Here is a 19,173-nt window from a genome sequence, read left to right on the forward strand (position 1 = left end):
AAGCCAGGAATGGATTAACAAGCTGTGGTATATGTATACCATGGAATACTATTCAGCCATTAAAAAAATGGAGACTTTACATCCTTCGTATTAACCTGGATGGAAGTGGAAGACATTATTCTTAGTAAAGCATCACAAGAATGGAGAAGCATGAATCCTATGTACTCAATTTTGATATGAGGACAATTAATGACAATTAAGGTTATGGGGGGGGAGGAAAAGCAGAAAGAGGGACGGAGGGAGGGGGGTGGGGCCTTGGTGTGTGTCACACTTTATGGGGGCAAGACATGATTGCAGGAGGGACTTTACCTAACAATTGCAATCAGTGTAACCTGGCTTATTGTACCCTCAATGAATCCCCAACAATAAAAGAATAAATAAATAAATAAAATTTAAAAAATTAAAAAAGTCTTAATAAATTCAATAATGCACATCCCGTGTTCTATCCACTCAAATTTGCTAACTAGTCACAGAGAAACCACCTCTTAATTCAGAAAAGACTTTCTCCTATGCCTCAGTCTTTCTATGTTGGGAAGGATTCAGTAGTCACTTTCTGAAAGTGCACAAAATATAAACTTACAGAATTTAGAGGGAACTCTACAAAGAACACCAAACCTGAACTTTTGAAACTATTTCTACAAATGGAAGCACCTTTTTTTTTTTTTTTTGGAAGAGTTTCAGGGTGGCATCTGTGGCTCATTGGGTAGGGCGCCGGCCCCAAATACCAAGGGTGGTGGGTTTGAACACAGCCCTGGCCAAACTGCAACAAAAAAATATCCGGGCATTGTGGTGGGTGCCTATAGTCCCAGCTACTTGGGAGGCTGAGGCCTAAGTGACACAATGGCCCTCTACTGAGGGCGATAAAGTGAGACTCTGTCTCAAAAAAAAAAAAAAAAAAAAGAAGTTAACTGATGACTCTATACTGAACCTCAGAGTCAAAACATTCTATAATAGACATACTCTTATTTGACAATGTGAATGTTACTTTCTTTGCATTATTAATATTATTATGGCTTAATATTTCGATGTAGCAATCGTCTGATTTCTTTTCTGAATGTATTTATCTTCGTTCATTTTTTATGAGGTTTTTTCTAGTCCTTATCTTAAACATTGTTATTGTTATAAAAAAAAAGAATAGACATAACATTATCCACGCATTTTGATCGCAACACAATTTAGACACCAGAAAGAAAATGACTTAAATTTCTCTACATCAGCAATAAAAAAAATAATAAAATAAAGACCGACTGATGATTTCTTTGTTAGAATCAATACCCATAGGATCTGTCATAAATATCATTTAAGTTATACGGTGTCACTTAGGAGTCAGCAAGTTTTTTTCCTGTAAAGAACAAGATAGTAAATATTTTTTGGGTTTGTGGCCATACAGTCTCTGTCCAACTATTCAACTCTGCCATTATAACACAAAAGCAGACATAAATAAGGCGTTAACAAGTGGATGTGACAGTGTTCCAATAAAACTTTATTTTCAAAAATCTTTATTTCAAACATAAGACTTTTCTAGAGATAGATAGTAAGACAATGATTCCAAAACAATGTGAATATATTTAATGCCACTGAGCTCTAAACTTAAAAAGAGTTAAAATAGTAAATTTTATGTTGTGTATATTTTACCATAATTTAAAAAGAAACGAAACTTTGCCTACAAGAATTTTTTCTGACTCATAATTCTTTCTGCTTAAAATTCTTTGTAATTCAATGATTTCCCTAAAACTAAAAAACTTCCAAAATCTGACACATAAATACTTGCAAAGATAAAATCACTCTCCTAATGAAGCTTTGTTTGAATATTGCAGAATTTTCAGAAGTGTTTTTAACTCTAATATTACAAGCAAACTAATTAAAATGATGTTGGTAGTTTTTCTTATATCCTATAACTTGGGGTGAGTTCAAATGTTTAGACATGTCCAAGTATGGAGCATTGAGCATGTTGACTACTTCAAGGGAGATGTCTTGAGTAATTTAAAAGAGAACAAAAATAAGGCAATTTACTTTTGAAAGAAATACAGTAGGAAAGATGTCATCTGACCATTATCAGAGAGTTGCTTTTGCAATGTATTGTTTATATATTTCAAATATCTGAAGTAGCATATAACTGTACAATTTTATTTCTAATTGTTTTTTTCTAAACTTACATTAATTAAATTACAAAGCTTCTGCACAGCAAAGAAAATAATTAACAGAGTAAATTAACAACCTAGAGAATGGGAGAAAAGATTCACATGCTATACATCCAGTAAAGGACTAATATCCAGAATCTACAAATTAGCAAGAAAAAACAAACAACCTATTTAAAGGTGGACAAAAGACAGGAACAGAAATTTCTCAAAAGAAGATATACAAATGACTGACAAACATGAAAAAATGCTCAACATCACTGATCATCAGGGAAACACAAATTAAAAACACAATAAGACACCACCTTACTTAGAATTGCCATGATTAAAAAGTCAAAAATCAATAGTGCTGGAGTGGATGCAGAGAAAAAGGAACAGTTGTATACTATTGGTGGGACTGCAAATTATTACAACCTCTATGGAAAACAATATGGAGATTCCTCAAACAAATAAATGTAAATTTACCATTCAGTCCAGCAATCTCACCACTGAGTATCTACTCAAAGGAAAAGAAGTCATTTTATCAAAAAGACATTTGCACTTACGTGTTTACCACAGCACGATTCACAATTACAAAGATGTGGCATCAAACTTAAGCACTCATCAGTTCATGAGTGGATTCTCTTCTATTACCTGGGAATAATACTTAGCCACAAAAAGGAATGAAATACTGTCTTTTGCAGCAACTTGGATGGAATGGGAGATGATTATCCTTATTGAAATATCTCAAGAATGGATATCAAACACCAGATGTACTCTATAATAGTTGGACGCTAAACAGTGGGCACACATAGGCACAAAGAGATGCCACAGTCACTGGAATATGAGAAGGGGGAGAGTGAGAAGGGACAGGCGTAAAAACCCACTTATCAGGGACAGTGAACACTATTCTAGTGACTGGCATAACTAAAAGCCCCAGTTAAGCACTATACAGTGTATTCACGTAACAAAAATATTTATACCCCCTTAATATTTTGGGGGGGAACCTACATTAATGGTTGCTTGATGGGATTATTTTTCTTAATATTTGTAGTTATTTTCAATAAATGTATGATTGCTCAACACCTACATTTTGCTTACTTATATCTACCACACACATTCAGGCTGAAAATAAATTGCTCTTCCACAAGTTAGATTTTGGGGGATTTTGAATGTTTTGCTTTGCTTTTCAGTTGTCATTGTAATCGTAAGAAGCCAACTAGATTTTTTTCAGCATGGTCAGGGCTAGCTCTTGCACTTCTACATCATGATTAATTTATTATTCATCTGGTTGGTACCTTCCTATTAAACATTGTCTTTAGCCTGTGAACTTTTCTTTCAGCTTCCAACAAAGGATTTCATTGCTTTAGGAACTGAGGTGTGTCTAAGTTTTACCTGGGAGCTAAAGTGATGTAAGCGTTTCTGGTGAGACCAGCCCTTGGTATGGGGTGGGGAGGGACCGCACGCATAACAGGCCATCTGTAGACTCCTGCGGAAGGCAGCAGAGACACTGCTGAAGGCATTTCTTAGACTTCGTCGGCAGACTACCAGCAGGACAGGAGCAGCAGCTCCCTTGGATTTGTTCACCAGGGAAAACAGACAATGATGGGGCTTTTTCCCAGAACCACAGGGGCTCTAGCCCTTTTAATGGTAAGTCCTATACTTTCCTAATAATCTCACATTTTCCCTGCTTCCTTCTTTGTTACAGAATATAATATTTGATTGCTAAATCCTTACTGTAAATTCTAAAAAAGGTGCAGTGCAAATAAACATTTTAAAATGAAATCCTAGGGATTTTCCATTTCCTTTTGTTGTTTTTTTACATGATGTATTTTACATAGAAAAAATAAACCAGGAGGACACCAATTTTAAAGTACTCATTTAGTATTTCTTTAGTTGACAAGTTAAATAAGCCTAATCTTAGGTTATATTTTCCTCAACTCATTCATTTTCTTCAAAGTTATGCTGTTTTTCATTTTCTAATACATACATAACATACGAGGGAGCCACTTCTATTTTTCAAGATTATATGCCTCTTAGGAATATGGCCAAGAACGCTACATGCCTAGTCTTGATACCTGACTGACATGCTTTTAAAACAGTCAAAGACTACTGAAATAGAATAAAAGCAATGTTGGACTGTAGAGAAGTTGGGAGCATTCTTAAGAAATGTTTATGTTCCGCCATTATGTGCAAAAAAATAATAACAATCCAGCTTTTGGATAAAGAAAAACTCATACAACATTTTTAAAGCTATCTTCTCAGGAGAGTAATATATCTGTACATTGGGAAAGTTTTACATACTGTTACCTAAAAGTAAAATATTAATCTGGATATTATAGACCAGTTTATTCCTTAACTGTGTATAGTGAAGAGAAAAATAGGTCACAATATTATCAGTTACCTGAAGATATCAAAAGTGCTAAATTATACCTTCAGTAAATACCCAAGATAAGTCCCACTGCTAATTCCCATATTGTCTATGATAAGCTGGGTTGGCTCAGGCATCAGTTTGCCTAATTTCCTCTTCTAAAAAAATAGGGATGAATGGATTTCAAGATGTAACAGAGAGCTAGAGGAAGAACCTTCTAAAAACTGAAGTTGTCTAACATTAGATTGGGCGGCTTTGTGTGCTGTACTTTCCCCGCCTTCGCTCTCAGGACAGTGCTCAAGTAGGGAATGCATCTCAGCTCCTCCTCAGATTCTGTTTCTCTTATGACAATGCAACACTTTTAGGTCTTTATATATGAAGCAAGAAACACTGTAAAGAGAAATGTGTCAGTTGTATGAATTTCCCACCTTTCCAATAGGAAAATTCTGGACTGAACCACAGGTAGCCTCATAACCATATGTCCAAACCAATAACCGAGACAGAGAAGTTTGGCATCTGGGGCACAGGGTGTTGGAATAACGTTGCCAGTAAGGACATAGGATTGGATTACCACAAGCTAAGGGAAGCTCTTTTCTCTGTTGTAATGCATAGACTGCTCTCAATTTCTCCTCTGGTTCTAGAGTGACTATAAAATCATTACATTGGGGCTATTTTTTATCTCTGTATCCCCAATGCCTACTATAATATCTTACAGTGAAAATGCAATTATTTGAAAAATGAATAAATGAATGGCAGAATGAGCCCTCTCTAAACTATTGACATGGTGACCCTATAATTCTAGTCAGGGAGGAAACTATGAAGTGTCAGACATTTCACTCCACTCGGGAAAATTTTACACACACATGCTATTTAAACAGTGTAACTTCATGTGCAGTTGTTAAACTGAGTGGTCTAGACCTGCTTTGTCCAATACGATAAGCTACTAATCACATGTGATTTCTAAACACTTGTGATGTGCTTGGTCTGAATTGAGATGTGCTGTTAAGTATAAAATATATATTGGGCGGCGCCTGTGGCTCAAAGGAGTAGGACGCTGGCCCCATATGCCGGGGGTGCAGGTTCAAACCCAGCCCCGGACATAAACTGCAAAAAAAAAATATATATATATATATATATATCATGATTTGAAGATTTAGCATGAACGAAAGAATGTAAGAGATATTACTAATAATTTTTATGTTGAACATATGTTGAAATGGTAGTATTTGGGATATATTAAAGATATTAATTTTAACATATGTAATTAACATGTTCATTTCTTTTTTTATAACTTTCTTGATGTGACTGATAGAAATTTTAAAATTATGCATGTGACTCACATTTGTGGTTCTTATTATATTTTATTGGAGTGTGATGGTCTACTATTAATGAGATTGGGAAAAGGCAGTGTCGGTCAGGGTTGAGGCAGACAGTCAAGGTGTTATGAATCCCCAATCCAATGCTCAGTGAAATCTGAGCTATTTTTTGATTAGTACAGTTGGACCAAAAGGAAATATCTTGGGTTGTCAGACCAGCATAACTGAAGACAGACACAATTATGGCATTTGCCTAGGGGCAATGGGCACACCGGTTTCACTGGAATAACAGTTTGTTTTGAGGACTCTGGACGAAAGCTGGAAAGTCAGCTGAGGGTCATGTTGAAAGTGATTTCGGTAAAGACTAATGGAATCCTTTTAGAAATGGGGAGCCACCCAGAGTTTCGAAATAGTGTGGTTATGGAGAAAAAAGCACTGTTTTTGGAAGCATTGTCAAGTGAGAATGCACATCTTCTGTTGTTGAAGGGTGGGGTCTGAGAGTTAGAAGATGGGTTTGGAGGTTTTGAAATAATTCCATTATTCAATGACCAATACATGAGCTGCCTAGGGAGGTGAGATTCATCAGCAAAGTCATGGCCTTGAATCTCTAGTGTATGTAGTAACACTGACTCAGTGCAGGCCTTGTTTCTTCAACTGTCTCATAAGAGTAATTACACCCCAGCCCCTGCCTAGTGAGAATAAAGCAGCACTGTGTGCAAAAAAAAAAAAGTGCCTTGAGAAATATAAAGTGTTTTGTGATAATCTGATTTTTATCACTTGTAATACTTTAGCAATAGTGCTAATTCTTCATCTTGTCGTAATAATTGTGTCTTACTATTTTAAGTAACCACCAGCATTCAGTTTTAACAAGAAAGGACCTACATTTTTCTAGAGCCAAAGAGCATATCAAAAACAATTATAAGATTGTTCGAGAATTGATAGGGAAAAGTAAATGGCATATTTTAAATGACGATAATGGTGTCTGTGCACAAGCAACGGGTTTTCAAACTTGGAGAATTCCTCAAATTTTCAGCTATTTAGTCTTCTAGGTGAATTATTGGGAGGCAAGGCATAGAAAACACCTGCCTATTATTGAAGGGAAATATAATATTTAGCAGTTTCTTATGACTGTTTCACCCATTCCCCACATTACAAAATAAACAGAGAAAAGTGTTTGTGGTTAAAATGTTTATGCTCATAGGTGTAACCTTAAATTTGTCTTCAAAGGAAACCATTGTTCAGTATTTTACGGTCCACCAAAAGTTTGTCATATAATGCTCCTGTTAGCATTTGGGGACAATGAGCTGTATAATTTCACGTTATTTATTATGTAAGACATTAATCATTACAAAACTAATAGAGATGTTTAAAATCTAAAGATTTTGAAAGGGGCCAGGCGCGGTGGCTCACACCTGTAATCCCAGCATTCTGGGAGGCTGAGGTGGGTGGGTTGCTTGTGTGTAGGAGTTCCAGACCAACCTGAGCAAAAGTGAAAGCCCATCTGTAAAAATAGCCAGGCGTTGTGGAGGGTGCCTGTAGTCACTGCTACCCTGTTTCCCCGAAAATAAGACAGTGTCTTATTTTAAGGTGTGCTCCCAAAGATGCGCTAGGTCTTATTTTCAGGGGACGTCTTATCTTTCCTGTAAGTAGGTCTTATTTTCGGGAAAACAGGATATTAGGGAGGCTGAGGCAAGAGGATCACTTGAGCCCAGGAGCTCAAGGCTCTGTGAGCTATGAAGCCATGGCATTCTACCAAGGGCAAAAGTCTCAAACAACAGCAAAAGACGATTTCGAAAATGTAATTTTTTTTTAAAGAAGTTGATAGTGGTAGGGGAAAAAAAGGGATCTTTAGATATTGAGTTCTGAATTAGCACATGTTCTAAATATAGCACAACTATCTTCAACTACCTTCTTCTATAGAATACTCAAAAGGTTAGTTTTTAGGAAAAGAATTTTAGAATAAATGGCCTAAAGTTTTAACAAAAGGAAAATCTTTGAGGTATATTTCTTCTCTTGATTAGTTGATTAATACAATTTCTAGTGCTAATAAATACATAAAGATAAATTTCCAGGGTGGCACCTCTGGCTCAAAGGAGTAGGGCACCAGCCCCACATGCCAGAGGTGGCAGGTTCAAACCCGGCCCTGGCTAAAAATTGCAAAAAAAAAAAAAGATAAAGATAAATTTCCTACTGAGCCTCTCTAAAAGTTAAGATTCTAAAATCGGAATAATCTTGCCAAGTGATTCTTCCCAGCCCCACCTGCTTAGGCAGAAGTCAGGAAAGATATAATTACTTCCACCAATTAGCACCTCCACTTGCTTAATACCTGAAACCAGTTTTCATCTGGAGCTGGAACACTCAGTGCTCACGAGGTTTCTCATAAACCTCTTAGCCTTTGGCTCTTCCTTTCCAGTTAAGAGTCAAATTGATGGCCTACAGTAAGGGCTTGCTTTAGATAGGTCATCACAAGGAAATTATCTAGATCATTTCCTACTATGCACAATTATAAAATGAATAACTGAATCTGTCTAATATGCACATGTTTCTTGCAGGACCACTGTGCAGCTGACCAGGTTGGGCACTGCACAACTCCAGGAGGTGCATTCATGTAAACTACAGTGTGAACAGTGCCCCCTGGAGTTGTTCAAGGAGCAGCCTACACAATTGTACAGTGGAATACTGTTTCTTTTCTCTGATGGTCTTTCTATGAATGGTAACAGGTCACTTCATATCAAAGTGCTCCTTTTCATTTTTTTTAAAGTTCAATGACAGAATTAACATTTAATAAGTTGTTTACTATGGACTAGAGCTCATAATTTATTTAATCCTCACAACAAACCTATAAGTTAAGTAAAATCATCCCTATTTTACAGAGAAACTGAAAGAGTAATATTCCCAAATTATATGCTGGTATATGTTTGGGATTGGGATTTCAATTCAGGGATTCAGAATCTAGTGTTCAATTTTATATTACCATGCTTGACTACAGCCTACACACCATTTAAAATGAGCTTTTAAGAACATCCGTGGCCAGGCACAGTGGCTCACACCTGTAATCCTAGCACTCTGGGAGGCCGAGGCAGGTGGATTGCTTGAGCTTAAGAGTTCAAGACCAGCCTGAGCAAAATGAGACCTGAACTCTACTAAAAATAGAAAAATTAGCCAGGCATGGTGATTCACTTCTATACTCCCAAGCACTCAAGAGGCTGAAGCAGGAGGATCACTTGAGCTCAAGATTATGAGGTTGCAATGAGCTATGATGATACCATTGCAGTCTACTCAGAGCAACAGAACAGGATTCTGTCTCAAAAAAAAAAAAAAAAAATTAAAGAACATCCAAGAATATTTGTTTCTTTTAGTATCTCTATCATGACATAAGGTTTAACTTTCTCAATTTAGTTAACTCTAAAAATCAATTATTGAAAATAGAATTGTCCGAAACTAAATAACTTTCCAAGTCATTATACATATACCATTTTTGTTCAATTAAGGAATTTGTCTCAATAAATACAATTATTATTATAATGTCTTGGTGTTTTAAATTTTAAAATCAAAAATTCAATGTACTGAGAAAGATACTATGAAAAATAAGTTGCTCATTTCTTCTGAACTGTACCTATATAATTTATTCAACAAATGTCTCAAACACCTCCATGATCTGATGTATTCGCAATCATTGTATAGTACCAATTACAGAAATATCACCAGCCTATGTATATTTTGCAACTTTTCAAAAAAATTAATAAATACAAAATCACATTTAAAACTTATAATGATTTCTTTGCATTTTCTAATTCATTCTACAAATTTCCCAGAGAGAAATCTTTATTTTAAACATTAGAAGAGTGGTCATACCCAGACCCCACTGGGACACACTCCCTGTGAAGTGTCTCAAAATGTTGGCCAAATTTACTTAAATAGCACATGTTATTAGACATGGTTTTTAAAAGTCTGGTCACCCATATCCTCAAATTATATTTATTTTATATCTACCATATTTAATAGTAACCTTAATGGTAAACAATACACATTTTTATTAGCAAATTGGGAATGTGATGTCAAGTTACTTTATTTCACATACTTCTTAAATTTCATAATCAGATTTGATTTTTTTTTTTTTTGAGACAGAGTCTCACTTTGTCACTTTTGGTAGAGTGCTGTGGTGTCATAGCTCGCAGCAACCTCAAACCCTTGGGCTTAAGCGATTCTCTTGCCTCAGCTTCCCAAGTAGCTGGGACTACAGGTGCCTGCCACAACGCCCGGCTATTTTTAGAGATGGGGTCTCATTCTCGCTCTGGCTGGTCTTGAACCTCTGAGTTTAGGCAATCCACTCGCCTCGGTGGCTTATAAGCATGAACCACCACACCTGGACTGTCAGATTTGATTTTAATAAAACATTTCCAATTCCTATCTATACTAAAGCCTTTAGGCTATATTGATGTTTTAGAAATCATATAATTAAAATTTACAAAGTAACCAGAAAAACCAGAGTACAAAAAGCAAAGTACAGAAATTCTCAAGATAAGTGGTGCTTTTTCCACATTGGTATCCTCAATTCAGACCACCAAAAGAGAAAACTTAGCTGATTTAAATTGTCAGAAAACATTTCAATATTTATTACTTGCTTTAGCCATTCCACAATGTATGCATGTCTCAAAACAACGTGTTGTACATGGTATATACCACAGGCAGTTTTTGTCAAAATAAATTAATAAGTGACATCATTTTTTAAATATTCAAAATAATCGATAGTAGCAAATTAAAACAAGTACGTATTGCATTAAGTATTAATTAACAAAAATAACTTAAGCTTTGAAAAAACTATCCTAAATAATACAATGCTGTGATTACATTTCTAAATATCTAAAGAGCATTGCAATATTCAGAAATGTTTCTTATCAACTACCGCATACTCCAAGAAGCACCAAAAAAGAAAAATTCACATTTCCACAATGTTTCTCAAAATTAGGGAACATTTTTGGTGGTCTGACTTCAAAAGAAAGGATAGGGAAGAGTAAGGAGTTAAGCTAAATAACTCCTTTAAGGGATCTGATTCTATGAAAAGATGGAACAATATTAACTCCCCAGAGTTTAGGATTTGTCCTTCCCTTGCTTCCCAGGAAAACAGAAATTGTACCTTAATGTCTCCTAGAAGAATCGTTCTTCATGGGGCTAGTACCAACGTGATTCATATTTTCTGGATGACTCTTTCCAATTTTCCAGTAAAGGGGAGCACGTCCGGTCCACCCCTTCCCTCACGTGTGGCTGAGTTGTTCTCATGAACTGGGAAAGAAGTTGGACACTACTCAGGTCTTCTCTCCCCAGTAACTCATGGTATTACTTAAGGAAGAGCAGCACAGCTGTAAAATCGTTTTGAGACACGTTATAACCACATGTATTTGTTCTTCTTCAGGACAATCTGAACACATGCTCTTTGAAATCAGATTTTCAGCTGAAATGTTTAGAATGGAAGGGTCCTGGCATCCTGGGCCTGACATAGTTGCTCCTTTGGGTCAGACTTGGACTTGTCTAATCATTGTAATTCTAGAAAATAAACAATGTAATAAATCCACATTGTTTCAGGAGTAACCACTGACTTCAGCTAGATATATTAATAAATCTAAATTGACTGCCATAGAACTTTCTTCCTATCACTCCTTTTTTTTTCTTTATACCAACTTTGGTTAGAATCTAGCGTAGCAGTGGTGTACAAGCTCTGCAGTCAGGCTGAAGTCCAAATCCTGGGTCTACCAGACCTGTCAGTTGAGGCAAAGTATTCATCTTTTCATGTCTCCATTTCTTCATCCATAAACTAGAGATCATAAGAATAGAACATAACAGAGTCTCTTTCCCATAGCTGTTGTAAGTATTAAATGAGATAATAAGTATAAAGCTCTAGGAAAAACACCTGACATAGAGACCATGGAATAAACGTTAGCTACTATTATTACTCTTCTAAATTTTTTTCTTCTGGTTTATTTTCAGCAATCATTGTCCTACCAAATTCTCTTCAGTTCAGATAATCAATGGATCATCAAATAGTTGTTTTATTTTATTTATTTTAGTTTTATTTTATTTTATTTTTTTTTTTTTGAGGCAGAGTTTCACTTTGTCACCCTTGGTAGAGTGCCATGGCATCACAGCTCACAATAACCTCAAACTCTTGGGCTTAAGCGATTCTGTTGCCTCAGTCTTCCAAGTCACTGGGACTACAGGCACCTGCCACAATGCCCAGCTATTTTTAGAGGCGAGGTCTTGTTCTGGCTCAGGCTACTCTCTAACTCTCGAGCTTAAGCAATCTACCCGCCACCTCTGTCTCCCAGAGTGCTAGTATTATAGGAGTAAGCCACTGCGCCTGGCCTCAAATAGTTGTTTCAAACACCTGATGAGGGACAGGTATTGTGAAGGTTGCAAAAAAAAAAAAAAAAAAGAAATATGCAAAAGCACTGATTTGAAAAGTTTGAAAATTTACAGTTCTCTTAGCTTAGCACAGATATTCTTTCATGCACATAAAACAATAATTAATAAACCATGGTAAACCTTCATGGGCTGAATTACATGGTACAGAATATGTGTTGTACAAACTCAGAAAAGAAATAATCAGAAAGACAGTTTCACAGAGGTTCTTGGAACTTAAATGGATCTTAAAGGATGGATAATATTTAGGTGGGTGGAGGAGAAAGAAGAATGCATTCCAGGTGGAAAGCAAGAGGAAAATGATGCCGATGAAAGTCCTCCTATACATTTTTCAGAAAGTGAAGGCCCTTGCCTTCCTGGTTTTATTTCATCCTAACTTAATTTTTTTCCTACCAGTTCACAAATTAAGTTCAGAGTTTAGAGTGAAGCAATAAGGCGGAGATTAACAGATCTATGTCTCACAGCAAACAGTATTTGGGAACAGAATAGCATATCTCCATCTTCAAGGTTCTGTTCTCTAAACCAGACTACTTCCGTTTTATCCTCTCCACTCTTGTGCAATTAAAGAAAATATTCTGTAATTGCAGATAACTAATAGAGGATTGCCTTCTTACAAGTCAGTGGGGCTGTGCTAGTTTTTAATAACCCCCATGGCCACTTTCTGAATTTTATCAGGACGATGTTCACTGTTGTTCCCCAGAGGAAAGGCTTCCATAGCTTCTGGGAACTGTTTGTAGATCAGCCAGAACTGGAAGGACGTGTTTATATTGAGAGCAATATTCCTTTTCCCAGCAGGAATTTACCTTTGAATACTGCTTCTCCAAACCTACTTCTTTTAAAATAGAAACTAATTACTATATGTACAACAGGATGTAGTAATCAGGATTATTAGTTTTACGTAATTACTTACCAGAAGGATTCACATTTAACTTGACTTTATTTAAATGTCTACAGGTGGTCATATTGGTTCATGGAGAATTGCACATAAAGGTAAAGTATGACAAAATATTTTGTTCTTATAATAGCTTAGTTTAAAAACTTAAAATTGTGTATAGAAAAAATAAATATTTAATGCTTCAAAGTATTTGATAATTTAAAATTAGAATTCAAGCAACTAATCCAACAATATTTAAAAACCAGTCATCTTTAAATGTCATTATTATAATTTATTTTATTCTTTTTTATATCTTAAATCAACTTGTCAAATTCTATATGCCCAGATAGTTAGATATTATGGACTATATAAAGGAAATATAAAATATGATTAAATTTGAATATTAAAAATCATATAGATTTATAATCATTTTATAACTTTTTATAATTTTATAATTATTTGATAGTTCATACAGCTTTATCGTTATTTAATGTTTCTTGCCTGACAAAGTGTCAGGTAGAGCAAATTAAACCTCTAACACTCTTGGATATCCTTAAACATAGGGGCTTCCTCAACCTAGGTATCTATAATCAATATTCAAAGTAAAAATTTCCATTAACATATGTAATAAATGGAATCCCTCTTTGTGTAAGACTAAAAGACAACACGAAGAAGACAGAACAGCCGTGCAACATACCAAAGGAAGGTATAAACGTGAATGGGTCAAGTTTGCAAAACCCTGCAGAGAAAGAGAAGACAACTCAAAAAGAAACCCGATTGCCAAGGTAAGCTGTGTCCACAGGGCAGCGTGAGTTTCTAGAATAAATGTATAACATGTAAATTAAAGTAATATTCCAATTCCAACTAGCAAAATACAGGAGAGTCTACAGAACGAATGAACTGTGTCTTCAATAAAAATAGTATAATAAGAATATTAAGGAGAAGAAGACAGAGCAAGAAAAAGAGGTAGATGGAAATAGTTTTGGAGTCATAAAAAAGAATTGATACCTATATTGATGACATCTTTCAGCTTCATTATACTATTCTAACTTCATATATATTTGAAATTTTCCCCATTAAAAAGCTTCAAATTATAAGAAAAAGTAATTCATTTTGATACACCTATCAGGGATCTCTGATCTTTTTTCTTTTCTATTGCACACTGGACAAAGAAGAGTTATCTTGGGCCGCACACTAAATACACAAACACTAACAACAGCTGATGAGCAAAAATTAAAAAAGGTCCATGCACACTTTTGTGATATCAGCACCACAGATACGCAAAACAGTCCACAAATAATCCACCTGTGGCCATGGGCTACAGGTTGAACACCCCTGTATCCCATTTTCTCCAATCCTCCATATTTAAGCTAAATAAGCATTTTTTTTTTTTAATGTTACCAGGTAAGGACAGAGTCTTTGGGAGTAGCCTTGTCAATATGAAATGCCCTTGACTTTCTCTCAACAGTTTAACATCATCACACAGCCACATTTTGAGCAAATATTCCAAAGCCAGAATGATTACCAGATACTGGTCCAGGCTGGTTGGCAGAAGCAACGGTTGGATTTTATTTCATATTCTCAGTACCTATCAAGACAAAACATAAATGGCACAGTGTCAAAAAGAGTGAATCAAATGAAGGGATGCCTTTCGACTGTGGAGGTGGGGGTGGGAAGAAAAGGCCTGAGTGATGTTTACCTCAACATTTTGTGTATTCTTGGCTACAGATTACCTCAGATTACCAAGCAACCCAGAAAATTACCTACCAAATTTCTGGAGTGGGAATTGATCAACCGCCTTTTGGAATCTTTGTTGTTGATAAAAACACGGGTGAGATCAACATAACAGCCATAGTTGACCGAGAGGAAACCCCGAGCTTCCTGGTAAGCTGTCTTCCTCCTGATCGGGCTCCCCTTCGCCTTGTGCACCACAGCTTTAGAAAGGGGCACTTCTCTACAGGCGAAGTTGGACTAAAAATCGGTACATGAATCAATCTGCAAACAGATAACAATATTAGTCCCACCACTAAGAGCCCCCCTACTTATCGCTTGTGAGCCTGAAGGAACACACCAGTAGCACGTGCCAAACCCCAGCATGCAGCTTGCTGTGAGACAGCATCAGCCTGAGGAAGGAGCAGCATGCCCAGCTGCTCTGCCCACAGAGAGCACCTTTCTTCACTGTCTTTATTTACCCTTTGGAGAAATACTTTTCTCCTTTGCACACAATATCTGTATATACCAGCAGGGGCCTTCCTACGTACTTCTACAGGCTTTAATAGTATGCAAGGTTTGTATAATAATAATTCACATGGTCGCTCTATTTCCAGATCACATGCCGGGCTCTAAATGCTCTGGGACAAGATGTAGAGCAACCACTTATACTAACGGTCAAAATTTTGGATGTTAACGATAATCCACCGGTATTTTCACAAAGCATATTCATGGGTGAAATTGAAGAAAATAGTGCTGCCAGTAAGTCTTTTATAGTACCTATCACTTCCAATGTATCTATTTTTAAATAGAAGTATCATTGCAGTATATCATTCTTATAACTAATTTATTCTCCTAGTTTGGTCAGTAGTTTGGAAAAAAATTCATCAAGGGAATCTAGATCCGACCAGTCGGGCATTATGGTTCACGCCTGTAATTTGAGCCTGGGAGGCTGAGGGTGGGTGGACCTCCTGAGCTCAGTGAGACCCTCTCTCTACTTAAAAAAAAAAAAAATAGGAAAACTAGCCAGACATGGCGGCACATGTCTGTAGCCCCAGCCTCTATGGGAGGTTGAGGCCAGAGGGTAGCTTGAGCCCAGGAGCTTGAGGTTGCTGTGAGCTATGATGCTATGGCATTCTATCCTGGAACAGAGTGAGACTGTGTCTCAAAAAAAAGGTAATCTAGGTCATCCTTTATAGAATGTGTAGACAAGCTGTTTTCTGGTTAATAGGCTTGTATTCTATATATACAAGTTACATGAGTATCAGACAGCCACAGAGCCAGCCTTTGCCAGCCTGCATTCATCAGCTGGGATTTTTTAGATTATAAGCACAGAGATGTACTCACATTACATGGATAATTTGAGAAAAAGGAGAACTATAAAACCATCAAGGAAAGAAATAAAGACAGAAAAAAGCCTCAACCTCAACAAAGCCAAGGATTAGAGAAAACTGAAGGACTTTTACGGAAGGTAGCACAGTTCTACTTGGTTAGAAACGACAGAAAGGAATGTGCAATTTTTTTTTTTTTTGAGCATGTAGATGGTTCTAAAATATTAAAAAACAAGAATTGATATGAATTGGTATTGAACATTTAATGTGAACACAATGTCCATCTTGGCATATTCTCTAATGAACGTTTTTCTGTATTCGCAGACACCCTAGTGATGATACTAAATGCCACAGATGCTGATGAACCAAACCATTTAAATTCTAAAATCGCCTTCAAAATTGTCTCTCAGGAACCCGCAGGCACACCCATGTTCCTCCTAAGCCGAAACATTGGGGAAATCCGTACTTTAACTAGTTCTCTTGACCGAGAGGTACAGGCATTTGGGAAACATTTATAATAAAGGGTTTGTAAGTAAGCCAACACCACTTTACCTGATAATAAAAGAAGACAAATGAGGTTCCCAGTATTCAACAGGACCAATCTTGGGAAACCGTTTACCTTGTTCAGTGTAATTTTGGTGAGGTTGGATGTGCACCAGGCATGTGCACAATCAGCTAAACCTATCACTGGAAGTTGCAGCAGAGAAGGAAAAGTAAACAGTGGCATTCGTGGTCAAAGACTGCACTGTGACTAATTCCCCATATGCCAGAGGAAAAATGAATTTCTTAAATGAAGGGAGAAATTTCTATTTGGAATCAAGCCTGCTTTACCATCACACTTTTTCTCCTGACTTCTTTTAACTTTATCTGTTTAGCATTCGCTAAACAATCTTCGTCCCCTTCTCTCTTCTCCCTGACACCTCCACCACCACCTGCCATGTCCATCACCGCCAGCTATCCTGGCAGACTCTGCACTACTTTGTACCAACCATTTTCCCAGTAGACTTACAGGGAAGCTCTACCCATTGACCATTTTTGCTCTAAGTATACGGTATTGCTTTGCCATAAGAAGCTCACAAAAAAGACTGTGTCCTAACCCCTTATAAATTTCCACTGACCCCCACAAACCTCTCCTACGTGATCTTGCATATTTTCAGCTCCTTACCCATAGGAAGCAATTCGTTTCCATTCATATGCTTGGAGGCTAATTATTTTCCTTTAAATTTCTCTCCAAATTTAGCAAGTTGACAACTATCACCTGGTTGTGAGTGGTGCAGACAAAGATGGAGAAGGACTATCGACTCAATGTGAATGTCGCATTAAAGTGAAAGACGTCAACGACAACTTCCCAATACTCACAGACTCTCAGGTACACCCACTGCTCCTTACGGGATTGTTTTAATATATTAAATAATTTGCCATCCTAATTCAGTATTTGCTTATTTGTTGTCTTTTTAAATTTAAGTTTTCTGCACTTTTTAAAAAAATAAGCTTTTTTAGGGCGGCGCCTGTGGCTCAAGGAGTAGGGGGCTGGTCCCATATGCCGGAGGTGGCGGGTTCAAACCCAGCCCCAGCAAAAAAAAAAAAAAAAAAACCACAAAAAAATAAGCTTTTTTAAAATATAAGAATTCAGTCACCAGCAAGAGGGCAATGTATAATTTAAGAATTAGTAATACCTTTGAGAATAAAATATAATCCTTTTAGTTAAAACATAGCACTGAGTCTTTTTTTTAATATTAAATCATAACTGTGTACATTTGTGGGGTACAATGTGCTGATCTGATATACAATGTGGAATACTTACATCAAACTGATTAACTAGCACGGAGTGTTAAATTCTGCTTCTCTCCTTTTCAGTATTCAGCACGTATCGAGGAAAATTCTTTAAGTTCTGACTTACTGCGATTTCACGTAACAGATTTGGATGAAGAGTATACAGACAATTGGCTTGCAGAGTATTTCTTTACCTCTGGGAATGAAGGGAATTGGTTTGAAATACACACTGACCCCAGAACTAATGAAGGCATTCTCAGGCTTGTTAAGGTAAGGTCTGAGTTCCCTTCATTGGTAAAAGTGTTACATCAACCAAATCTATCATTTCTACAAATAAAAATTATTTATTTATAATACCATTTCATTATAGAAAACATATCAAAGTAGATAGAATTTTTTTTTAAATCCCCTTCTTTCTTTCCAAGCTATTGTATCTTCTATAGTAAACACAAACGTAAAATCTCCTCACCGCTCCATTACCTAAAAACAATCTCTCATAACATGTGGGTTTCTTTCTTTCCAAGCTATTGTACCTTCTACAGTAAACAAACATACTCATACACTCTGGTTGTGTAGAATTTCAGCACCTACTCCTGTATTATAGGTGTGCGTGCCATAAAAACAAGAAAGCAAAACACATTTCTTGACTAATCTCATTCACTACAGTTGGGTTGGAGTTAGGAAGAGATAAAAATACATGGAACTGTGGCTTTCAAATTTGTCAACCGGTTTTAGATGGATTAGCTACAGTCAACAAAGAAAAAAATTCAAATTTTCCAAAAAAATGTATGAACGAAATCTGCAAAATAAAAAAATAACTGAGTAGGCTCGGCGCCTGTAGCTCAGCAGCTGGCACCCCAGCCACAATCACCAGAGCAGGCAGGTTCGAATCCAGCCCAGGCCTGCCAAACAACAGTGAAAACTACAACAAAAAAATAGCCGGGTGTTGTGGAGGGTGCCTATAGTCCCAGCTACTTGGGAGGCTGAGGCAAAAGAATCACTTAAGCCCAAGAGTTTGAGGTTGCTGTGAGCTGTGATGCCATAGCACTCTACCAAGGGCTACATAGTGAGACTCTGTCTCAAAAAAAAAAAAACTAAGTAAAGCTTCTATTTAACATGCTTGGCTACAATAGACTCCCCCATCTGGAAAAATACAAGGATACTTGAACACTTGCCTGAAAATGGTACAGACTAAAAGAAATAACCACTACTCTGGCCTATTTCTTGACATAAAACTTTGAACCCTATGGGAGCTTCTTTAATT

General features: G+C 36.6%; 1 protein-coding gene across 1 annotated transcript in view; it reads left to right on the forward strand.

Moving 5' to 3' along the window:
* The first annotated feature begins 3,580 nt into the window (after positions 1-3,580).
* Positions 3,581-19,173, forward strand: part of DSG3 (desmoglein 3) — a 31,286-nt gene continuing 15,693 nt past the window's right edge. Inside the window, exons 1-8 of the mRNA XM_053571669.1 lie at positions 3,581-3,767; positions 13,176-13,211; positions 13,749-13,880; positions 14,824-14,979; positions 15,423-15,567; positions 16,461-16,627; positions 17,377-17,505; positions 17,994-18,179. Of these exons, the coding sequence (XP_053427644.1) occupies positions 3,720-3,767; positions 13,176-13,211; positions 13,749-13,880; positions 14,824-14,979; positions 15,423-15,567; positions 16,461-16,627; positions 17,377-17,505; positions 17,994-18,179 (999 nt within the window). The 5' untranslated portion in view covers positions 3,581-3,719. The remainder of the gene's footprint in view (positions 3,768-13,175; positions 13,212-13,748; positions 13,881-14,823; positions 14,980-15,422; positions 15,568-16,460; positions 16,628-17,376; positions 17,506-17,993; positions 18,180-19,173) is intronic.

The sequence above is a fragment of the Nycticebus coucang genome, chromosome 19 (assembly GCF_027406575.1).
Source record: "Nycticebus coucang isolate mNycCou1 chromosome 19, mNycCou1.pri, whole genome shotgun sequence".
In the NCBI taxonomy this organism is placed as follows: domain Eukaryota; kingdom Metazoa; phylum Chordata; class Mammalia; order Primates; family Lorisidae; genus Nycticebus; species Nycticebus coucang.